Here is a 26,046-nt window from a genome sequence, read left to right as displayed (position 1 = left end):
GAAACTCAAAACTGTAAATGTTTGACAAAATAAGTGGCACAGTATTAGAATTTGAAGTAAGCGTACAATGTGCATAAGGTTGGATTGTACAAAAACGATCTTGTTTACAGCCTTGTTGAGTATATTGTCCTTTTACAGCATAGAAGGACGTGTATTTTAACATTTGATCTGTGCTGTTGTTATCTTTGAGAACTGATCTTATGCAAACAAGGATATAAAGAACCTGCAACTTTTTTTTGCTTTAATGCTGAGATAAATTGCACACTTTTCACTTCAAGAAGACTTTGGTTTCACACTGCAGAGGGTGTCCTATTTTCAGAGGAAGTGCGCTAATTAGGCTATAGTGTGTGTGAATTTAAGCATATCTTTGTGGCCGCATGATGAGACTGATTTCCTCCAGGCTTCTGCTCAGCCTTATGCCTGAGAATGCATAAAACAGCCCTTATCAGTTAAAACGACCTTACACACATGCTGTTTATAAAACTGCTCCTATTTTTTTTTTTTTCAGATGAAACCACACACATACACAAACATAGATACACACAGATGCATCTTACAAAGTTCTGATAAACACACTAGCTCTGGCAAGCTCACACTGCAGACATTTTAACTACTACCTGCTTCTATACATTGTGAAGTAAGCTAATAAAAATGCGAACAGATCTAAAATAGAGAGAATATTGGCCTTGTATTCAGTCTGTGGCTAGCAACATGGCTGCGACGAAGCATTTTACCCTGCATTTAAATGTTAACTATATAAAATGCCACTAGAACGGTTAGAATCAAAACAAGAAAACAAGAAAACAGTTTTCTTCACATGAAATTAGCCACTTCAATGCTCCTTTAAAGTTCGCTTCCTGTGTTCATTACTACTACTACTACCACCCGGGTAGAGATAATAAGGCAGCAGCTGAAAGAAGCTTGACTGTGAGTTTTCATGGTTGTGCCCTCATCCTACACAGAGCCTAAGCAGAGCTTTGCATACCATCATCTACATCAAACATAAGGCCCGGCGGCCAGAATTATCCCTGCAAAGACTCAAAGCTGGCCTACTGGACAGCTTTTTTTCTTATGTTTTGTCTGCTGATAAAGACCTTCACACTACACCATACTGCTGCTGTGTTACTCTTGTTTAGAGGTAGCTGTGGTTCAGGAGATTCAGCAGGTTGTTCACCATTTAGAAGATCCCCGGCTCCTCCTATATGCTGAAGAATCCTTGGACAAGATACTGAACCATCAGTTTCCCCTGATGGAGGGTGATGGACGTATAAATGTGTGTGACAGTACACTGAGTGCTCAGTTAGAGTTGAAATGCCTTATATAAATACCATTCTTTTTCCATTGTGACGGTGCTAATGTTGATCATTACTCATCTGCCTGGATATTTGAGTTATGGACATAGCTATTTTAATTGACAGATGTGCCAAAGTAGGCAGCCAGTGGGTATCTACTGAGCCTCATCTCCACTATTTGGAGTATCTGAGCTTGAGCGTTCCATTGCTTTTCTACCATTGGTGCCTTCAGAACTATTTAATAGACTCATTTGTCAAACATCAGTGCTTTCTGTGTTGTACACAGCATCCAAGAAGAACTGGTAAATATCTATGTCTGCGTGATGCACATGTACAGTTACGGATGAAGCTTGGTAACCAAGCTTGCGAACAGTAGCTAATTACTCAGCAGTTCACCCTTTCATGCTAACATGGAACGTAAGGCTATAGCCAAAACACTGAAGTTCAAAGACATGGCACCGCATGTATTTGTCCTTGTCACTACCCGATCCGTACCGGAAACCCAATCGGTAACCCGCATGCGCGAAAGGTCTCTACTTCCGGTCGTAGCGTTTTACGATAGTTATGGGTCAGAGTATCTGTTAAGATGTTAAGAATAACAAGTATATCTTAAAATGTTTGCAATAATGAAGCATTTCAGTACAATGTAGACAAAAACGAAAAATAAAAAGAAAGTTACGGATCAGGACTCTCCGATCCTTACTGCGCATGTGTAAAGTCTGACCGTACAAATCGGGTCTACCCGATCCGTACCGCGCATGTGCAGATGTTTTTTTTCTTCTTCTGTTCGTTTAATGGCAGTTTATTCCCCAGTGTACGAGGATACCGCCACCTGCTGACCGAGCGAATAAACCCTATTGTAAACTGAATTAGCGTCATTACAAACGTGTGTTAAATTTGATTTAGCGATAGTCGAGTGTGTTTATGCTTGTCTGTGAGGAGAGGATTGTTGGAATAGTGATGATGATGTGCGCTATCACTGTCAATTGTCAGTAAACACTTCATCTGGCTGATGAATCTACACGTGAGATATTACATAGTCTGCATTATTAACTCTGTAATTAGGCGCCATTCTTCTTATTTTACGGCGCTGTTGCTCAATCGGGGGACGCTCTCTGTTGAGGAGAAAAGCATGAATTTCTTTGTATACGGATTATCCATTGTTTAAATGTCCCGGGCAGTCGAAAAGGAGGCAGAGCTGTTGAGAAATGCTAGGAGCTAACTGGGCGCTAACCGCATCATTCAAATATATTGAATGTCGCAAAGAGAGGAAGTGACGTAAGATTTGCGCATGCGGGGTACCGATCGGGTTTCCGGTACGGATCGGGTAGTGACAGTCCTGTCTTCCTTCTCTCACCCTAACCAGTCGCGGCAGATGGCCCCGCCCCTCCCTGAGCCTGGTTCTGCTGGAGGTTTCTTCCTGTTAAAAGGGAGTTTTTCCTTCCCGCTGTCGCCAAAGTTCATCTTTTATTTAGTCTACACTTTTGCTGCAGAGAAGATGAAAGTTACAAAGAAGTTCTGTGAATGAAGGAAAACTTTAATCTATTAAAGATAATCTTGAATTATCTTTTTGCTTTCCTTTTTTATGTTGAACTGACATCCCTGTTTAAGCTAGCTTTTCAATCTGCATTTTACCTACCATCACCATCGGGCTAAGTGATTTTTGTTTGTTTGCTCATTGCATACCCAGAATCGTTCACTCTATGTAACCAAAGAATTGCAGACAAATACTGTACCATGAATTCTCTTTTAGTCTTGTTAGCCAGCTAGCTACCAAAAACAGTGTTTGCAGAATAAGGTAGTAATAAGGTAGTAAACACTCAGATGGAAAAAGGAAAGCAACACACCAGATATATTTTATGAAGCTCTCCTGGTTTATTCACACATAATGGAGAAGAAGGTGTCAATAATTAACTATATCCGTGTCCCAGCACATGAGGGTGTTAGCGAAATGAAACCGCAGGTGCTATGTCTAAGCAGGCACTAAATTGGGACAGAGCTGAAGTGGAGGTTGGATAATGATGATGAGTTGAGGAAATGTGGATTATGCCGCAAGATGGATTTGAGAAATTCCCATGGTAGGTTTCCAGATGACTGAAATCCATTAGTTGAAGTGGATTCAGAGTAGCCACAACAGCAGAGGAGTAATGTACAACCTACCCTGGCAGTTAAATATGGAGCTCATGGTCCCCAAAACATAAAAGCAAAGTTATTCGTCATACCTTGCAATTCTCCCAACAAAAGCTTTTTCACAATATTCTCTGAACCAAATTGCAGACGACAGACAGTGGACAGAAAACAACAAAGCAGCGACCCAGGTTGGGAAATGCAATTATCTTTTTGCTGTAGAAAAAAAAAAGCTAAATAGAGAATGTTAATCTGCATGGAGGTGGAGCTAGCTATCGGTACTCTATAGTGCAATCTCCTGAAGATTTCAAAGGACAGGTTTAAATTAATTCTATCTCTCACAGAAAGTAGGTTGAATGGGTTGTGTCTGTGTAATCATTCCACCTCATCAGACTGGCTGTGAAGCGGCACCTTTGTAGAGTTACTGCACTGTATCAGGTTCAGCAGAAGCTTGATCAGTTTGAATTAGTCATACTGAGTGGCTCCCTCACATATCAGGCTGTTAAAAGCTCACAGCAGCAGTACTGTAGTCGCACCTTTGCTACTCCTGCTTGACAAATGTAACCATATTAGCAAAGACATGAAAAAAAAAAGTTTTACATACCAGGTTTTATTTTCTTCTAGTTTTATTATTACTATGGTCTTTAAAGCACACACTGACGCAAGACAGAGTAAAACATTAAACACATTTTTGAAAATGTAGCGTTGACAGGTTCATCAAGTTCAGACAAAATACACATCACGTTAGAATTGATTTTTGATATTGTGTCATCAAATTGTGTCCCAGACTACAGTGCTTTTTTGTTTTTTACAGATAAGGCTTGTGCTTTATCTTAATATCCCTGCTGGTCATAGGATGGGGATGCATGGACTGCACGGATGAGGCAAGTAGATGTAGGGATTCAGAAGAACAGGATCCAAAAAAAAGGTAGTTAATGTGGTGATGCTTTCACAGTGTGCAGTCTCATCAGCATTGTTTCCAGCAGCAGAAGCAGGAAGTTGCTTTGAGCAAAGGAGCTCTGATCACAGCTGTAGCTTATCTGCCCGGCACCAAATGGCAGGCAGACAAATTAACATAGTTGAGCATTTGGAGTCGTACTCCCGAGTTTGTGATCTGACAATAGAGTGACAATTGAATTTGGCATACAGCAGGTGGGCACCAACACAGTTTCAGATCAGTGCTAACTTTTCTTCTATCTGCTGGATGTGGCAGTTGTGTGTTAACAAGTTTGACATAGGGCGACTTTTTGCCAGTGTTGTGTTATCAGCTTTTTTTTTCTCTGGAAATGCACAGTAGCATATGGAGCTGCGGTCAGATGTTTACATGCACTCATCATGGGTATGAATGACATGGCAATTTGGGGATTTTAATGGTTTATTTGAACTGTTTTTGTTTTGTTTTTTCATTGTGGGATGAGTCTACAATATACATCTTTAATGTCTGAAAAACAGTCTTGAATTTAGTTTGAATTTTTCTGATACACACAGCAAAATAATAATAATAATAATGGATTGCATTTATATAGCGCTTTTCGAGAACCTCAAAGCGCTTTACAATTCCACTATTCATTCACTCTCACATTCACACACTGGTGGAGGCAAGCTACAGTTGTAGCCACAGCTGCCCTGGGACAGACTGACAGAAGCGAGGCTGCCATATCGCGCCATCGGCCCCTCTGGCCAACACCAGTAGGCAAGTAGGGTAAAGTGTCTTGCCCAAGGACACAACGACCAGGACAGAGAGCCCAGGGATCGAACCGGCGACCTTCCGGTTACAGATGCGATTCCCAACCCCCTGAGCCACGGTCGCAAAAGCATGCATACCTTCACTTAAAATCTTTTAATAAGTGGCACTAAAAAATGCGCAATTGGTAGTTTCCCTTTGCCAGCATCAAAGGGGTTTGATGGGGCAATGAGTCATTTAGAACAATGGGGAACTGAGTAAATATCTAAAAATAAGAATTGTAGATTTACACAAACTGGGAAGATCTCTTGGAGCCATTTCTAAACAACTGCAGATTCCAAGAGCATCAGTTCAAAAAACTGTATGCAAATACAAGTAATTCAAATGAGTCGGAAGGTCTGGAAGAAGATCCAAACTATCACCCTGAGATGAGAGGAAAATGGTTAGTGTGTGTAACAACCGAAGAACCATCAAGGATGCTTGGAAATTGGAAATTGAAGTATCAGTGTCTGTGTCCACCAGAGATGGGCGCGTTACTGTAATACTTTTTTCGAGTAACGAGTAAAGTAAGGGATTACTATTGCAAAAACGGTAATTAGATTACTGTTACTTTCCCGTAAGCACGCTGCGTTACTGCGTTACTAAAACTGTGATTTTCTTGCGAGAGTGTGTCATGACAGTGACGTAAGCGAGTGCGACGTTCGTGACAACAGCTGTGTGCAGATCAACAATGGATCATATATCGAGTGTGGGAGAGAGTATGAGCGTGCAGCGTGGAAGTACTGACCTTACTTTGAGTTTGATTCCATAAAAAGTGACAAAAACATTAGCGTCCGCTATTCACTGCGTGGGAAGAAATCTTCTTTTTACAGCGAAAAAAACCCCTTAACTTCCGAGCAAGCACCGAGTAGCTACGACGTGATGTGAAATTCACAGAGACACTCGCGGATTCTTCAACTGACCGCTGCGGCACACCTGCACCAGGGTAAACCTCCGCCTACGCCACTCCTGCTATACAGGTGAAAATAGAGCAACAGGACCGCTAGTCTTTGATTTTATTTATTTTCTGCTGTGTTTCACTTGCATTTATTTGAAAGAGTGAGTGTAAACACAAAAAACTATTTTATTTTATGTGCTGGAATGTGCAGAAAATAGGTTTAAATGTTAAACAAATTTCTTCCAGTCAGAGAATGTTGCATATCATTTGTTTTTTGCTTGATGCATAAAGTTAAAAGATTAAAACTAATAAAACAAGTTTTAAAAAGAGAGTTTTTCATTTGATTACATTTTGTATGATGGATTATGTAGAAAAAGTAGAATTGGGCTGAAAGATCTCACTTTATCACCTATTCAGGTTGTAAATCGTGTTTTTAAAAAGTAACTAAGTAACTAAGTAATAATTACTTTTGAAAATAAGTAATCAGTAAAGTAACGGGATTACTTTTTGGGGGAAGTAATCAGTAATTAGTTACTGATTACTTTTTTCAAGTAACTTGACCAACACACACACCACAGTGAAGCAAGTTTTTTTACATTGCCATGGACTGAGAAGTTCCCAATCAAGAAAAAAACCCTGATCCAGAATTGACACCTTCCAGCTCGAATGAAATTTGCAGCTGCTCGCATGGAGAAACCGAATGCCTTCTGGAGAAAGGTTTTCATGGTCAGTCTTTGTGGTCTTTGAACACAAAAATTGAGCTATTTGGCCACAATGATAAGAGGTAACAGGCGGAGGACTAAGGTGCATGTTTCAAGCCTGAGAACAACTGTCAAGCATAGTCATGGTAGCTTTACACTGGCACTGGTGCATTACACCAAGGGGATGGAATAATGAAAAAGGACTACATTCAAATTATTCTTCATCTCACAGGTTGAAATTTGAACACAGCTGGATGTTTCGACAGGACACTTATCCCAAACAGACTTTGCAACTGGTTTTGGAATGGATAAACTGGGCTAACATTAGGCTTCTGGGATGGCCTTCACAAAGCCCCCAACCTCAATCCTACTGAAAATTTGAGGAAAGCACTTGCGAGCAAGGAAGCCAGCCAATTTAAATGAACTCTACACATTCTGCCGAGAAGAGTCGTCAAATATCCAGTTAGAATTGTGAAAAAAGCTTGTTGATGGCCCTCAAAACCATCTGTTTGAGGTGCAACTTGTTAACTTTTAGTGGGAGGCTATGTAGACATTTGAGCCTGTATGAATACGTTTGACCCTGTGTGGATTAGAGGAAAGCCAAAATAAATTCTAACTTGTGCAACTCAATTTTATTTATATAGCTCCAGATCACAACAACAGTCACCTCAAGGTGTTTTATATTGTAAGAACAATATAAAGCACTTACGAGAAGAAAGAACTTATAATAGTAGAGACAAAACCCAAACAATCAAACAACTTCTTTTGAGCAAGCAGTCGGCAACAACAGGAAGGAAAAACTCCCATTTAACAGGAAGAAACCTCCAGCAGAGCCAGGCAAAGGGAGGGGCAGCCATCTGCCGCTACTGGTTGCGGGTGATGGGAGGAAGACAGGACAAAAGACGCTGTGGAAGAGAGACAGAGATTAATAGTAACTAATGATTAAATGCAGAGTGGTGTATACACCCACAGTGAGTGAAAAAGTACAGTCATTTCACCCTGGTGAAAGAACAGTTCAAAGAAATGAAAGGCCCAAATTACCATGACAGTCATGCACATGATGAGTGGATGTAAACTTCTGACCACAAACAAAAAGAAAACACCCTGGGTGTCTGCTTATTACTGTCCAACAGTAGCTATTGAGATGCTTCACAACACCACTCACCACATATACGAACCATATTAATATATTAATATAAACAATATCACCTCAGAATTTTTTTTTTTTTTTAATAAAATGGAATAAAATATTGTCATTGTGAACTATCCATCACTATTTGGAAATTCAGTCATTCGTTTAGTATTAAGCTATTCTAGCAGTCTGGATAACACTTTTAATTAGAACCAATATGTCACTCTATGTGTTTTAAACCATAGTTAGCCGGTTTGCAAGCTCAGTAATCCGAATTACAGCCTCTGGTGACCATCTGCCGTCTGCACAGACAGCTCCGCGCACTACTTTGTTACTGAATTCACCTCAGCCCGCCCCCTCCGTGTGTGTCTCTCTGTGTGTGGGGGGTTATAGCCTACCGGGCGGAGTAATTCGTGCTGGTATCTATTGAGTGCATGCGTGCGCGAGTGCGTGCTACGGTTTCAGCCTGTCACTCTCGTTGTGCCGCGGCGCGAACACGGGTAGCAAGAAGGACCAAAAATCCGCCTGGTATCAGTTGTTGTCCCTGGAAAGACTGTTTCCCCCCCATCACTAGAGACACCTCTCTTGTTTTAAAGTGCGTCTGCTCTTCAAGGAGAATAGCTGTGTGACACATTACAATGCTTCAAATAAGGGACCTCATCTGGGGATTGTTATTCATCGGCTGTGCAGGTAAAATGAGTTATTTCTTGTTCTAGTCTAATATTAGGTTGTGTGGGGATTAATATCCAGCTGTAGGCAAAGCAAATCTGTGTGAAAGCGCAGGCCGAGACGTGTTGATTCTAGAGCAGCATCCTCTGGTCCCACCGGCGGCATCCTTGTCACTGACTCCGGACAGTGGCGCTGGATTTGGAGCTCGAGCGCTGCAAAATTCACAGTTATCCCAAAAGTTCTCTAAAAAGTGAGGCATCTCCCCCTCTCTGAGGGAAAGCGACATGAATTACTTAGCAGGGCGCATTTTATTCAGTTTTGGGGTTATACAGTTTGATAGAGGCGCGTATCTCGGTGCATTTTGAATATCCCTGCACAACACAGAGAAGTGCAGACGACCAGTCTCTTTCATTCGGGGTGACTGTTCTCCCTAAGTTAAGTTATGCAACATATTTTTAATAATAATAATAAAAATCCCCACTCGTACTGCGTGCTGTGGAAGTTAAGCTCCTGAGTTCGTCCCTGTGGGTAAATAGAGGAGGATGCTTCCAGAGACCGGTGGTGTAGTGGGGCGCTTTTTGTGGTCCCCTTTATGTCAGCAGCCAGCTTATTGCTTATAGCCTCTTAAGTCGCTGCAAACGTCAACGGCAAACGAATATACTGTCATTCAAAAGTCCACCTCGGCTTTCTCAGTTCTGCTGGGTCAGACGTGACGCACCGAGGATGGGGTGTCCGGAGAGCCGATCGCTATTAGCGGGAACGCTTTGTTTTAGCCCACTGGAAACAGATTTACTGCCCTTTTTTTCTCTTTATTACCTTAATATTCAATTTGTTTTCCGTACGCATGCGCTTAAAACTATCGAATAGATCGATAAGATGCACGCACAAATTTCCACTTGTGCCACGATCGGATTTGGCACATAACCAGTAGCTGTGCTGATGTGTCCGTGCGGGAGTTTAGTTTTTGCATCCCTGCTCTGATCATATAGGTCGACACTGAGGTATTGCCTCTGTTTTTGTTGTTTTTCTGGCCAAAAAGGACTCTGTAGTTTCTAACTTAGTAGCGAGGTGCTTGTTTTTTTCTAACCTCCATGCGCAAAATGATGTCGACTTCGGCACAGACCCAGACTGATTTGATCGTACTTTTTAATTTCGTTGGTTGAGGGGAAATTCGTCATCCAGTGAGGTAGACTGAATAGTCTTTCAATGTATACAATAGCATCCAATCCCAGAGCTCTCATGGTTATATAGGGCGGGAGGGGGACCCATTTTTCCCCCCAAAGCCCCCACCTCTCCCACCACCCACATCCTTCTCTCCTCCCTGCATTCACCTCCCCATTCCATACACTGCAACTGAGTGCTCAAAGAGGAGTTTGAGGACCCCCAGGGGTCCTTGGAGAGCGGAAGAATAGTTTGATGTTATAATTTGATTCAATTTAGTGTACATTATGGTGTAAAATGATTATTCTAACCCGGGGCCTCAGTTGCACTGTTGTTTCTCAGTGCTCTACAGGTCTATGCTTTTCTTGTCTATGGCAAAAAACAAAATAAAAAAAAGAAGCATTTTCTTCTCCCCTACTGAGATTAACTGCAGCCAATACAGCCACTGAGTCTGGATGAAATGACTGAAGGTACAGTTAAAATAACCAGAAGGCAAATCTTTTCATGTGCTAAAAAAGTAGCCTATCATCTGGCTATGCCTGTTTCGATTTATTGACATTTGACTCCTTTCCTTCCTTCCTTTCCTTTCCTTGCCTTGTGTTTGTGCCACACGGCCATGACACATTATTTGGGGTAGACTGTTAAGTCACTTTTCCCCGAGCACGCATCATTAGTTTAAAGTTCATAGATGTAGCACTGTGAGACTGTATTGAATTATCCATGCAGTAGTCTCAGTCTGGCTAAATAATACATTTATTTCACAGTTGTGCTGAAGCCAACAGCCCTGTCTTTGCAGAATTTAGGGAAATCGAGCATAAAGAATGTGGGTCTACGCACAGGAAAATAATGTATATAGCCTAAAATAATGTGGACTGGGGAAATTGAGTGGATAAGACGACAGAATTTGAAGAAGGTGGATCATTACTGTGTATGTTGGATGGTATTTTTCTTGTTTTGGTACATAAAACCTAAGCTGGCCTCCATGTGGTGCTGGGCGTGCCCCCAAAGGGGCTCCGCTTTTGTTTTTCTTGTTTGTATGATCTGGTGGTTTTTGAGTGTGATAGTGATGTTGATACTTGAAGTTATATAAAATATTGATTTATTGATTACTGTCCAAACTTTTAAAACACAGGATTTGACATTTTGCACTTCACAAACAGCAACCAAAAAAATGCACTTTACATTTTTATCGCTGGGAAAAAAAATGCTGTGATTTCTGTTGGGAAAAAAAAACTACTTAAAATACTTTCAACAAGCTGAGCGAGGATCTAATGGGCTGTGTTGGGATAATGCGTGTGCCGGCTGATGTTTGTGGTTTCTATGAACCTTAAACTGCATCACTTGGCGCTGGCTTTTGAAAGTTTTCCAGAATATTTTTGGAGGTATTTCCAAATCAGCACCCAAACACTTGGGCACCCTGTCACTGATGTGGGTTTAGAGAGTGGTGCTGGGATGTTTTCATTTCTTCTATATGATTCATGACCCTGCCGAAATATTCTGACACCCCCACAATTTACCGCGCCTCCGCAGGGGAGGGAAAGAGAAAGGAACCAAGAGGGAGATAATTAGACAACTGTGCCTTAGCTGTACCCTCTTGCAACAAGGAGAAATTCAAATAAATTGATCGCATTATTTGATGGACTCGGGGTATATTGAAGGGGTAATGACAGTATCACACACTTTGAGGGCTGAGCAATTTAATTACATTTATTGATTTCCAGTTTCTGTTCCAGTTCGATGATAATTACATTTTTGAGGCTCGCGCCAAACATTAGAATGCAGAGCTACACCACCTTCCAAGATGTAACTGCATTATAATGCAGTTTTAGGAGTCGACACAGGTAGTGATCTTTCTCGACTTAAATTCAAGTCGAGTGTGCAGTGCCCGTTCTGACTGTGTTACTGAATTAAGCCACCGCATCCATGGTGGTGATCAGTTTGAAACTGGAAAAAGTAGAAGGTGATGCAGGGTAATCTGAGGGGAAAAGAAGCCCCGTTTATTAAAGTGAAAATGACACCGCCTCAGATTTATGACTTCAAGAATGTGAAGTTACAGATCTGAGGCATTTCTATTCTTTTTTTTAACCCTTTCATGCTCTGTGCTGTTGGCTGTAGAGAAACCAACGCAGGGTTGCCTTCCAGTAAAAGTTTAAACTGGCTTTTATTGCACTGCAGCTCAGCATCGTCCAGCAGCGCCCTGCACTGACCAAATATGTAAAATATGTACTACTGGGCATTCCTGATTGATTAGTCTGACTTGAGGATAAAATATATTTATGATCAGATTACATAATTAGGCAGCACGGTGGCACGGTGGTTAGCACTGTTGCCGTACAGCAAGAAGGTCCTGAGTTCAATTCCACCATCAGGCCGGGGTCTTTCTGTGTGGAGTTTGCATGTCCTCCCTGTGTTTGCGTGGGTTCCCTCCGGGTACTCCGGCTTCCTCCCACCGTCCAAAGACATGCAGCTTGTGGGGATAGGTTAATTGGAAAATCCAAATTGCCGTTAGGTGTGAATGTGAGCGCGAATGGTTGTCTGTCCCTGTGTGTTGGCCCTGCGACAGACTGGCGACTGGTCCAGGGTGTACCCCGCCTCTCGCCCTATGACAGCTGGGATAGGCTCCAGCGCCCCCCGCGACCCTGAAAAAAAAAAGGAGAAGCGAATGGATGTTATTGAGTTTAATCGCCTTTTCACATGATATTGCAAACCGCTGTGCAGTGTTTTAGCATCTGACAGAATGGCAGAGTGTTCTCTCTCTTGCTGAAAGTGGATTGCCTCTGTTGGATTTCTTTATTCTTTTTGTTCCTGAAACAACAAGTTTGCAGGCTGAAGGCAGGCTAGATGCTGATGTGCACTTGCCATTCAGTTCATACAGTTATATGAAACTGCAAGCAGTGCAAATCCATGTACTGTTCTGGCTGTAAAGCAGCATGTGTGTACTTTAATCAGTCAGCTGAACTACAGAAGGGAAGAAAAACTTTAGCGTAACATTTTGAGGGAGAAAATACACAAATCCTAAATGGCTAACATATGGGACTTTAACTGCTGTGGTGGGTTCAAAGCCACTATGAAAATAATACAGGCTATTTTTGACTTAGGGGAACTGGAAAAAGCAGCCAAACACAGGAAAATTATAAGGCATTTTTAGTCCGCTCTTTAAATAAAACTAGATTCTGGCTCTTTCAAGCTTTGCTCCGTAGTTGCACTCTGGTCCATGCACCATTTGGCTTGGAGACACTTTGTACTAATGTACTATTACGGCTTGTTATGATCAAATTCTCGTCAGTACATGGACTGTTCAGATTATAGCAGTACTCCTACTTGGATTCAGCTTCTGTTTAGCTAAATACTGCATGCCTGTGTCGCCGTACAGTTTATGTAAGAGAGCAACAGATCAAGTGACTTGTCATCATAATTGCAAGTTGATTCTCAAGATGTGAGTTCTTTGCTGCTGCCTACATTTACATAAAGTTCAGTCATTACTGCGTCTACATTTTCGCCCTATAGCTTTCTTTTTTTCCCTTCTTGCTGTGCTCCCCCCCCCCCTTGATTTGTTTATTGATCTCCATCTTTTGCAGCTTTTATTATATGTCATATCATCCTTTCTCCCCTGAGAGTTCAACTCAAAACAGCCCACACAGCAGCACAGACACAGAGCCCTGTGTGTCTGAGTTACATTATCTGCTAATTAGTGCAGACTATTAAAATACTAAAAATTTAACTCACTAAAACTGAAGCAGAAACTCCTTGAATCGTTTGTACCACACAGCACAGTCTGTTAGATAATTCCTTTTAAAATGCTCCAACAGGCAACAACAGCACAGACATGGTGGAGAGGTGCATTAATTGACTTTGAGTAGTCCAGCAGTCTGTGTTGGAACCCCTGTCAGTCACAGCATCCATCTGCACACCAGCTCCAATATGCAGATGGATGGGTTTTAGAAAATGCACCCCTGTACACTTGCCACGAAGGGGGGAACTATGGAGGCCCTAACTGCTTTGTGTACAAGGCTGTAAACATGCTTTTTAATCCTGTGAAATTGGCTGTTTTAAACACAGGACTCTATGTGGATTCGCTCGCTTTTTGAGTGGGCATTAGAGGAAATGCAGTTTTTGGCACTTATGCCTTGGCTTCGTTCTCCAGACCTGGAGGCTGCTGTTTGCCCCAGACAGTACTGGTGATAAACTTTACTTCATCATGATCACGATTCAAACATGTCACATGAAACACAGTGACACTCAACTATCAAAGACCTGTGTACAGCCACTTGGATATAATTTTTCTAGATGGGTGTGTTCAGGAGGTAGAGTAGATCACGTACTAATCAGAAGGTCGGTGGCCTTATCTGTGCCTCCTCCATTCTGCATGTTGAAGTATCCTTGGGCAAGATACTGGACCCCGAGTTGCCCTCGATGCATCCATTGGAGTCTGAGTGTTTGGACATTACGAAAAAAAACCCACTTAGGTTAATGTGTGTATGAATGGGTGAAAGAGGCTTGTGGTAAGAAAACGCTTTGAGGTCTCAAATTGAGTAGAAAAGCACTGAACAAGTACCAGTCCATTTAGATGTGACAACAACAATGCTCGTTAAGTGCCGTTGCAGCCAGAACCCACTATAAGTCCCTAATCTCACTAATAGAAAAGGATGTTAACACTTATTTACATCCACTGTTGGTATGCTTTTACACAAACACAGAACATTTGTTAGGCTAGTACAATCAAGTTAAAATGAGAGCTGCCTGTCTGTAGCCTAGGTGCTAGCTTGAGTTGCCAAGTATATTTGAATTTGGCAGATTCTTTTAGACTTATCTACAGTCTGAGACAGCAGCCACCCCCTCAGTGTTATCTGCACTTGCTGGTTCCACATCAGCAGCAAGGGAAAAAGCCGGACTGAGGAGATGAGTGATGGTGACTAATGTCAGTTCTTCATTCTTTCCAGACTCCACTCAGTCTTTTGTCAGTAATATTATTTAGTTTACTGACACTCAACATTTCTTTTCAGTGTGATGTTATTAAGTGTATGTAGTGCATTTCCCGCTGTAAAAACTGCTCTCTGTACCACAGATATACAATACGTACCTGCACATATGGGTTTGCTTATCTGTGCAAAATCTGTTATTGCTCCACCAAACTGTTAATATTTAATGGAACTGTGCTGTTCAGCTTCACTGTGTGGCCGTTAAATCGAGCTGAAATCCCCAAATTTGAACAACACTTTACAAACACTTTTAAGCTTAATTACAAAAAAACAATAATTTCTGGGGGTTTTTAACACAGGAACACAAAGACAGTTTTAATTTGATTCCAGTCACTAAGCCATTAGAAGTTCTTCGTCCGTGGATGATAAAGAGGCACGTAAAGTCTAAAAACTTTGAAATGCAGATGATACAAGTTTTACATAATCCATAAATTCATGTCATATCACAGAGCTTCTGAAAGTGCTGATAATTCCATCCAGATGAGCTCAAAATGACTTGACTGGCTATAATATTTCTTCTGACTGTTAGATGAGGATAGGCTGTCTTTGCATATTAATCAGGACATGAATAGAACCCATGAGTGATTTTTATTGTGTGAGCTCTGAAGGCGTCCTATAGAGAATTGAATGTGGGGGAAAAAACCCAGGAAAAAAGAGACGGACTTGTTATGCAACCCAATCAGCAGCCCCTTCCTTTGCCATTGAGCGCAACATTGAACATGATTTTCAGATCTTAATGCTGTCTTCAGAGTGTGTAACTAAATGGACAACTGATGTCAATGAAGTAATGTCTCCCAAAATTCTCAAGCAGATATAATATTCACAGAGGAAGGTAGCCTTTAGTCATGTATATTCACATTATGTCATTATGTTCTAATGGAATGCCACGAGTAATACTAACTAATGTAACATGAATTTTTAAGTTACCATTAGATGAGTTAATGCACAATGACTCATCTAATGGTAACTTAAAGTTTGATGAGTCAGTACAAACAAATTTAATATTACATTACTTACCACAACTTGTAGCATGGTGTATGGAAGGAGTGGGAAATGGATTCAGGGTGGGGGTGCGATAAGCTGCAGGATGATGGAAGAGGTCAGCCATGAGTCTCCATACACTGTGATACTTGCAGACAGGGAGCAGGTGGAGGATAATCTGTAGAGCTGGAGCTGTGGAGCTATGCTCTGGAGAGAAGAGGAATGAAAAGGCACTAGAAGCAAGACAGAATATGTATGTCTAATGGGAAGTAGACAGGTGTAACAGTGAAGATGGAAGGAGCAGTGGTAGTGAAGACGGGGTCAGCCAGGGTGCAGTGGGTGGAGACGAGTGTCAGGGGGTCATTTGTGACAAAAGATAGCAGCAAGAGTGAAAGAGAAGGTTTACAAGATGGCAGTGAAACCTGCTATGATGTATGAGTGGAGAGGGTGACACTGACAAAAAAGGAAGTGGAGCTGGAGGTGGCAGAGCTGACCGGGATGGACAGGATTAGAAATGAGTACATCAGAGGCACGGGCAATATGGAGCTGAGGAAAAGAGGAAGTGCATAGAGAAGATTCATGGATGTAGCGGAGGAGGACATGCAGAGGGTCGATGTGACAGAGGAGGATGCTAGAGATAGGGTGAGACGGAGGTAGACGATCTGTTGTGGCGACGCCTAAAGGCAGCAGAAAAATCAATACAATATGTAGTTAATTCAGACGCAAGGCAACCCAGCACAGTCATCCATGGTTAAAACAACATGTCTTTATAACAAAACCATAAGCATTATGATTATATACCATGCAAATATGCATGTGTATCTATATATATATATATATATATATATATTTACGTGTGTGTGTGTGTGTGTGTGTGTGTGTGTGTGTGTGTGTGTATATATGTATTTTTTTTCCAAAATGAAGTTATTCATGAAAGCCACATTTTTGTGGCGGGACTTTTCTTGTCAAAATGAAAATATGCCTTCACTGAGCTTGTTGACACACTTTCTGCTTAGCCATCCATTTCAGCTCAGTAAAATCTTGTTTCTGATCCTTTTTGTTGTGGTCTTTTCTTCTGTTCTGGTTAAAGAAACGGGGTCTGAAACAAAATACTTCTCCAGTTTCCTTAGGCTAAACTCTGGCATTTTGGCAGAGTGAAGCAGCATCAGCTTCTAATGAATTCAGATAAACAATGCTTGATGTTCCCTAAGATCCCATCCAAGAAGGTGAAATATCTGTGGGAGTGGCTGTGATTTCAAACAAGCTGCTGTTGCTCTAAGGCTAACCGGGATGCTGCTCGTGTGAGTTTTGCAAGGTGATAGAGAATATTCAGGTGTTTGTTGTGGCACTCCTCAGCATACTTGCTTAGCCCCAACCTCACCAGATTTTCTACATAAGAACTAATGATCTGTGCTCCTTTGGCAGTGGACTCCCTATATTTTTTTTCCCTTTTACTGAGCTCTTTAAGTGAGGCTGCCAAGTCTGGTGAGGTTGCCCAAGGTGACGATGGACTACATTGCTGCGCAACAGAATCCCAGCATGATGTCCCTGTCCTCCTTGAAATGCCTGGAGAGCTACAAGCACCGATTTTTATTTGGAATAGATACTGTGTTTATTGATGTTCCAGTTTTCTTTATTGTCAGCATGGGACTCTGTGTTATTTATAGCCTGTCACCGTTATAACTTACTTCCCTCAGGACTTGCACTGATTAACAGATGGTATTTTGTTTCTGAAAGTCACTTCATACTTATGTTGTGTTAATTTTCAGGTGGAGAAGAAAAAACCCAGTATTTTTTACTTTGCATAACTTCCCCCCCCCCACCTGTTTCAACCAAAGGCATAAAATGTAAAATATGCTTGGAGTGACAGCGCCTCCATATAAAATGTCTTGGCTTAGCTGCGGTAACCTTCATCAGGGATGACACAAACGCTTGTCAGCCCTGAGTAATTTTCTTAATGTTGGATTACCGACAATCTTTGAGCTAAAAGTGCAGAGAGCAGGTTTTGCTTTATTTTCTCTTTGTTCAACTGAGCCTTCAAGTGCAGAAAAACGGCGGCAATATCATCCGAGTGTACTTGGCAGACTTTTAATGCTTATGCTTCATCACTTAAACAAACACCTACTGTATGCGATGGCTGGCTTCGGGTGTGATCTCCTGCAAAGCTATATGCTTAGCAATGTAAAAATGGTAAGTTACAAGTCTTGCAGTTTTATAGGAAAAGCTTTTGAAATGCAATAACCTATAGAAATACTGACGGGTATACACGAATAAGCTGCATATCATTGCTTGCATTAAAACACCTGCTGTTTTTTATTCAACCCTATGCACAGTGTTGTCTTCTAGCTTCCTCCCCAGCATTATCTCTCCAGGAAAGCCGGTTTGGTACTTTCTGGAAAAGCGAAAAGTACGGGGCTCTAGTGATTGCCTGACTTTTAGCTATACTGCTGCCCCCAGGTCCCCATGTTTCTCTTGTCAGCCATGTTAGTTAGCTTTAAAAAGAAAGGTATTTCTTTTTAAAGCTTTGACCAACTCTGATGCTATTATGAGTTCTTCTAAAAGTTCTGATCCCTGATATATTACTTTACTGATGCCTGATCAAATACTGCAGTTGTTTCATCTTGTGTTATAAATCAAGCACCCTGCTTTTCCCTTTACAGTGATCGCTTTTACCCCTCCCTAAAAGCTCAGTCTCACATCCTGTCTAGTTCTCCTGGAGTCGAGATGATGGACAAAGAGCCTTCGGTCAACATTTATCTGTAAGAAGTCAAAGTTTTAAAAGGTTTCAATAGGTGAGCGTGTGAAAGAGTCATTAATAGTTGAAGCTGCCTTTGTCGACGGTGCACAAACAGGGATTGGCTGTTAGCTCTCCATCGTTCTCTCTGTCCCGAGGCGCTGCTGCCCGAGCATCTCATTGCCCCCATCTGTAGGCATCTGCCAGGGGGACTCTGGGCCAGAAGTGGTAATCACTCTTGCGATGTGTTTATTATATAATAGTATTAAAATGTAAATAATGACATAATATGAGATAGGGCTGTGCAATATGACCAAAATCTCATATCCTGATATAAGACATTTATCGTCCAGACAAAGAAATATATCACAAACATTTTACATTTTCTGTAAATTCTGTGAATCTCGGGCAACTCGATTTGCGTGTTTTGTTTTGTTTTTGCTGGTCGTGTACCTGGAGTCAAGTGTTTTGACAGATGGATGAAACTATACATTTTTAGACATTTTCTTTGTGAGTATTTATTACACGGCGTGTTGCGGGGAAAAACTCGTTCTAACGTTTGATTCTGAGGTTTCTTTTTTAGCACCTAATGGCTCTTTTTTGCTTCTCATCTGTAAACACTCTGCATACTCTTTCACTTGATTCTGTTTATTTTGAAAAATCTCAACAGGATCTTCAGCTTTATTGCGAAAGGTTTACGTGGTAAATAAACAAGCGGACGGCGGAGCCGCGCGATGGTTTTTACCGGCGTTGTTGCTAACGTCAACGCATAAAAACAGTCGCTTGTCCGTCCGTAGTGTGGTTATATTAAATATAAGAGAAAGAGAGAACTTTAAGAAATTCTACAGTGACCATCAAAACGTTGAAAAAATATTGCCGTAAACAGTTTATTTTGTGACACCATGAAACAAACGATAGCTTAACATGCAACGATAGACGTTTTCATATCGTCATCCGATATATATCGAACAGCCCAAGTATGAGAAATATACTGTGCATTTGACTGAACCGGCATATGGTTGTGTTAGGCTGCTAATTCATTTGTCACTTTTGGGATTCAAAATACTTATTAGTGGAAAAATACGTTCTCTGATTGAGTTTTTAGTAGTGCTAGTGTGCACTAAAAACTCACCTAATTTTTGTCGTCATCTTAGCAAATTTGTCATTAGATTGAAAAACCTTTCTGTAGGTCACAAAACTGTAATCAGGGAAGCCCTGTGTATCAGTGACGCTGACTTTCACACCTGTATTTTTCAGTGGCTAGTTTCTAGGACTGCAGCTAAGGCACTCACTGAAGTAAGAGTGTAAAACAGTTTAAAGTGCTTTGTTCCAGGATTTCCACAGCCTAGCTGATACCACACCTGCAGCATTCATTTGTAGATGGGGGAGGATTTTCTGATTTTCAGAAATCCTGCTTTTCAAACCACCTGAAGAGTCAACTCATTTTCCTGTACACCTGGTGTCTGCAGGGATAATCGCTGCTCATTTAAGATGCATGCAGCGATGTTTTTCCACACAGTTCATTTCGAGTGGGTCTCCCATTTTGAAACATTCCTCCTTTTCTTATTACGTGTCTTTTTTCTTTGAGAATCGTTATTACTCCCCTATGAGTCCTGTCTGGAGATATTTCTTTTCCTCCTACTACGAAGGTGCAGCGTTAGCCATCTTAACCCCAGGTTTCAGATTGCAGCTTGCATAATAGGTTTCTTAGGAGTGACCAGTCATTCACATAACAATGGCAGCTGGCAGTTATTTACCTGAGTGTGGATGCCGGCACTTAACACTTCTGCTTATGCACAAAATAATGAACAGCAACAGCGACAGCAAACAAGAAACCAAGTGACTAAATTAAGAACAATATGAAGAGTAAACATAGGGGTATATTTTTGATACCACTAAGGCTCCACTTGGCTTATTATTATTATTATAATTATTATAAAAAGCACTTTGATGTGTTGATTTGAAATCTTACACACAACTCGCTGACCTGTAATTTAGCTTCAGGGGATGTGCTCTGTTTCCTGTGATCACCACTGATATTAAGAGATGCGTCTAGGCCCTCGGGCTGTGTGGGTGTTTTGTGCTGGCGCATGCAGACTGTAAGTTTGATGTCGCACCTTATAAACGCCGTATCACTTTCTGCGGTGTCTTGGCACAGCAAAAGTTGCTCTACGTGATTTCACCGTTCCAGCTCTGAGACCAACCTGAGGATTATTCTCTTCTTTAGCGATAAACGGCATATATCTGATGCACCTTATGTGCACACAGGCACTCCGGGTTTCTTATGTTTTTCCCACAGTCAGAAATCTACCTTCTCACATGGCTTACCTTGGCTGAGCTGTCATAGAGAGTTAAGGCCATAGTGTATTTGGGCATTTGTTCTACTGTCTCTAAATCCCAGGGAGTGACTCACCATCATGATGTAATGCCTAGCAATGACAGCTGGCTCATCCCAGGGACTCTGTGATTGGCTGGCTTCCTCAGGTGCCAAGTTGCCTGAGCGTGTGTGTGTAAAGAAAGGAAAGGGAAAAAAAACACCCAAGCATGTCTTCTGGGAAAAAGGAACAAGGCGAGATGTGCACCATGCGCAGTTTTTTTGTAGACTTGTTTACTTCCTAAATTGGCACAATTGTCAGCGAGCACATTCTTGAGGCATCCGCTGTGGCTCTGTAGTGTTTTTCAGACCATGCCAGCAAAAAACGAGAATGACTTCTTTCACCGAGTGCTGTTCACACACTCAGGTGGCACAATCACAGACTGTTGGAAGTTCTCAGATATTAAAATAGGATAAAACCTATTGGTGGCTTTTAACTTAATGTGCTCTCTTTAAGTTTTGTGAAAGCTCAGTTCACAGAACTTGTTCCGGACTTGGGGAGTTCTTCAGCCTTGCTGCTATGCATTCAAATGTGTGGAGAAACAACGCTTCATGGGAAAATAGTGAATTCACATAGACGGAAAAGCATATTAAATACATAATAAAATATAATAAGAGTTTGTTAAATATAAAATATTGGGTTTATGGTCTCTTGATGGGGGAAAAACCCCCCCAAAACAAAACAGCTTGTCAGAGGTGATAGATGTTGGTTTCCTGTTGCATTTAAACGGTATTCAGAGCTGTTTTGGAGAGGTTTCTGTGAAATACTCTGTGTGGTATGGAAACAGCATGAAACACAGACACATCTTGAAGCTGTTGATTTGACGGTGGATGCAGCTCAGACTCTGTGGACCGTTTGATCAAACCGGTGTGTCAAAAATCATCAAATTAACTCGTTACATCCTGCCACCAATCTAATATGGGAGTCACACACAACCAGAGCCCCGTCGCTTGTACCCATACGGCTTTCACATGCGGGCGCTGATGAGGTTAGACTGATCAAAATAAATGGTGTTTTTGTGTAGCAGGTGGTTGCAGGGTAACACCAGCTCAGTGCTGAGAGGGAGTGGCTGTTGTTATAACTGGGTGGCCTTCCATTAACACTTTTAATGCCCGTGATGCTGTGTAATAAACCTCAAACCAAAATATCTATCAAAAACTCTCAAAATGTGATGCATATTGAAATTGGCTGCAAATGCTCGGTGAAACGTGTATGTACTTATGCTTTAATGAGATGTCTCCATGTCTAAATGAGGAAATATTTAGATTTTAGAATGCATGTTATTGCCATCTTTTTCTTAATTGTATCTTAAAAATATAAATTTTTACTTTCCTGATGAAATTGAGGCCAAGCGAGCATGAGATTAGTCCGAGTTCTACTTGAAAACAAAAAGCTAATTTGCAGTAATCAATACCTGTGTATTCAACTGAGCTTCTGTGGAGTTATATGGAACAAAGCACTGATGTAGTAAAATATGGATGAAGATTGAAGAGCAAATCAAATTTATTAAAAGGCCAACTATTAATGTGCTCATTTTGTCCTATCTCACATATATCAAATAAAGTGTAAGGAGCTAAAAACGGATGGGATTATTTAACCAAACATAAACACTTCTAATAAGATTAAAGAAAATCTGTTTAGCATTTATGTTCAAGCTGCTGCAATTAATAAAATCAGGAGAGGTCTGTGATTTATTATGCTTTTACACTAACAGCTCTGTTGAAGAGCTGCTTGTGAAGAAAAGACTCTGTAGTGGCTCACTGTGAGGTGGGGTTGCAGACAAAGGTGCAGGGTGACGGGCAGGAGGAGGAGGGGTGGAGGTTGAAAAATAGGCGGAACACAATGCAAAGTGTTGTCAAGGAGGAGCCACTGTGCCGGCAGGGTACTCCAACCTCTGGATTCATTGTTTCCCGTTCTGTTGCAGACCCTTGTTTTGTGCACTGAAGCTTGCAGAGACCAGTGCATGAGACACGGGCACGTTGCGTTTAGGCCTTCCTTCTGGCTCGAATTTAAAGAAGAGCGTGATGCTCAATGTTCTCTACTTTATTCGATTTTCCTTCTTACTTGTTAGTTGACTGGCGTTCTTCAGCGTGCAGAACGACGGTCTTTTCTTCACCGTTCTTGTTACTAAATGAGTGCATTCACACGATCTGAGATGCCATGAAAAGAAACATCTTTGCCGTGAATGATGATGATGATGATGATATGATGCAGGTTCATCCTTTTTTTTTCAATTCCAGGAAATAATATCTAAAAATAAGACAAACCCTGCTGATAAACTAAGCTGTAAAAGGAGCTAAATTTTTGCTTATGTATCGTGGCCTGATTATGTCTGTGAAATGAATAGCCGCTCTCCTGACTGACAGCTGTCTCATTTTATCTAGAAAAGCTCTTTTTCATAATTTGCTGCTCTGCTGCTTTAATAAGCCATCGTTACCACAAAGTTCTGTAGCTGTGTAATTATATTGCACTATTGACGGTCGCAAATTATGCCTGCACATAGAAATGGATGCTAAAAGACTCTTTTTTTGCTTTAGTTGGAGAACAGAACTTGATACATGAATGTTGACAGGTGATAAAGAAATGCTCTCGGTTTTCTTGGCACTCTTGTGTTGCACTTCCGCTTCTATAGTATTTGGCAGCTTGCAGTATTTGTGCTGCACGATTTACTGTAAATGCTCAAAATTTAAATGTAAATCCCTGCCATATGAATACATGAAGAAGAAATATCTGCAGCCTTCGGTGGTTGCCTTTTGGTATTGATGCATTTTGGGCAATAATGCACTTTCTCTAAAACCTTGAACCAGTCAGTGAACTCCAAATTAAGCCCTCTCTGAAATTCTTTTGAATTTTTAATATAATGCCAGAAGCATATGCTTTTACTAAGTGCTGAAGATGGTATTAACACTTTTGACTTTCATCTCACGGTTGAAATGGGAAGGACAGGCTACAGAAGGTATAAAAAGTGTTTTTGTGCTTTCAAAGCTTCATACACTTTGATGAAGTCTCAAGGTCAAAATATTCTGACCAAATACATTTAGGTCAAAATCTCACCTGAAATGTTTGATGCTTTAATGCATACATACATACAGATGCCGACACTTTCATCTTGATATTTTACATTTTACTTAATTTTGATCTTACCTTTATGAGAGACTAGGGGGGGTAAATGTCAGTTGAAGACTTGCGCTCTTTCTGAACACCAGAAGGATGAAATATGTTTGCGTTGCAGGAACAAAGGGAGTGTGTCATGCTGCAAGTGATTGATACTGGCTCACAGTGCAGGAAGCCAGATGGGCCAAACTCAGAAGCATCAGGAGTTGAGGGCTTGGCCTTTTTAGCTCATCCAACAGAGGCATTAGAGACTGTGCTGCCCAAAGACTGCAGCTCAGAGACTTGCAGTGTGCTTGGCATGCCTCAGTGTTATGGTCGAGAAAACCAGTTTGAGATGATTTGAGCTTTGAGACATGGTGTGTTATCCTGGGGAGATGTGAAGATGGATACGCTGTGGTCATAAAGGGACGGACACGGTTAGCAACAATACCCAGATAGACTATGGTGTTTATACAACAGTTGGTTGGTAGTAATGGCCACAAGGTAGGCCAACAAAACATCTTCCACACCATTACAACCATTACACCAGCCTGAACCATTGATACAAGGCAGGATGGACCCATGCTTCCATGTTGTTTATGCCAAAATATAAACTGTAGTCTCTGTTTCCTGTTCTTAGCTAACAGGAGTGGCACACAGTATGGTCTTCTGCTACCGTACCTCATCTGTGTCAAAGTTTACGTATAGTGCATTCATAGATGCTCCTCTGCATCCCTTTATTTTAATAGGTGGGTATTTGAGTTTTTCTTTCCTTCCTATCAGCTCAGAACAGTCTGGAAATGTTCCTTCTCATTTCTGGAATCTGCAATTTTTGCTAAGAGAACTGCTGATCATTCAAAAATGTGTTTTGTTTTTTGGGACTATTCTCTGTGAACCCCAGAGATGGTTGTGGGAAATTTGTATTTTGCTGATATAAAAGGTCAGCAGTTTCTGAAATACTCAGACCAGCCCATCTGGCACCAACAACCATGCCACACTCAAACTCACTTCAGTCACGTCTTTCCCATTGTGATGCTCGATTTGAGCTTTAGCAGGTCGTCTTGCCCAATTTCATTGACTTGCTTCTAGGTTAGTGGCTGATAAGATATTAAGCATTACCAAGCAGTGAACAGATGTTTGATTATACAGGTGTATCAAAATTGAATGTTTATTATTATTATGATCAAACTTTTAGAGCAAAAGCAAAATGAATACTGCATAAGTAAGAGTTAGGGTCTTGTCAGGTAGCTACCATGTGTGTTTTTAATACAATGTCATATCCTCTGCAGGAGAAAACTCAGTTTTATCTCAGTATTTTTGGGTGTATTTACTTACATTCTTTATTCTTTATGTATGTTAAGTATGCTTTATTATTTCCCTCAATTTTCCAACAAACAGCAACGCAAAAGAAGTCAACACTTCAAATGTTTCCATTGTGATACATCTGAATAATCACTGTTTTTCCTACTTTCGAGTCAGCTGCAGTTGTGAGAAAATGTTCTTGCCTTATGTTCTTGTTTCAATAATACTGATATGAAGGGGAGCTGTTACCAGATGTTGCCTTGCTGGAGTTGTAATAGATTTGGAGCACATGCAGGTTGGCCAAGCTGGTAGACATCAATCAATACTCACTGCATTTTTAATGTCATCATTTTTTTTAGAATTGTAAATTTATTATGTCTTTTCAACATTTGATGACATGACATTTGATGACATTGTGCCATTTAGATTTAGACTGATCTATTTTCACCTACATTTGGAACAAAATTCCCACTTTTATAAATGGGAATAACTATATATATGTGTGTGTATATCATATTAATCCTCTCCATAAGGTGACGTTATAACTGTAGTTTTCTTTTTTTTCTTTTACTGTGAGTTGTCTCAAGATTTTTACACTACATTTCTTGGCACTAAAGGTAATTTAAGATCTAACAGACAAACATCCAGTTAGGGCTGGCCATATCATACCGTTCACGGTAATACCGGTATAATGTTGGGCAACAATAAGAAAATGAAATATCGCGATAGAATATGGGTAAGGCGCACATGCGCAGTGCCTTTGTTTTCATACGCACATGGCGGAAAAAGCATGGCGGAGAATGAGAAGGGCGAAAGCGGATCGTTGAATGAAACGGATGAACCAGAATTGGTTTGTAAAAATGCTGCAACTTCAGTGGT

The 26,046-nt window shown here is 41.0% G+C and overlaps 1 protein-coding gene across 10 annotated transcripts in view; it reads left to right on the top strand.

The window, feature by feature from the left end:
- Nucleotides 1-8,182: 8,182 nt before the first annotated feature.
- ncam1a (neural cell adhesion molecule 1a) overlaps nt 8,183-26,046 on the top strand; it is a 267,850-nt gene continuing 249,986 nt past the window's right edge. For all 10 annotated transcript variants that reach the window (XM_026181169.2, XM_026181164.2, XM_080307305.1 and 7 more), the window contains exon 1: nt 8,183-8,563. In XM_026181169.2, the coding sequence (XP_026036954.2) occupies nt 8,512-8,563 (52 nt within the window). In that variant the 5' untranslated portion in view covers nt 8,183-8,511. The remainder of the gene's footprint in view (nt 8,564-26,046) is intronic.

Source organism: Astatotilapia calliptera, chromosome 10, assembly GCF_964374335.1.
Source record: "Astatotilapia calliptera chromosome 10, fAstCal68.1, whole genome shotgun sequence".
Taxonomy (NCBI): Eukaryota; Metazoa; Chordata; class Actinopteri; order Cichliformes; family Cichlidae; genus Astatotilapia; species Astatotilapia calliptera.
The sequence above is the reverse complement of the archived record's forward strand: the minus strand, read 5'-3'. Positions and strand labels throughout refer to the sequence as shown.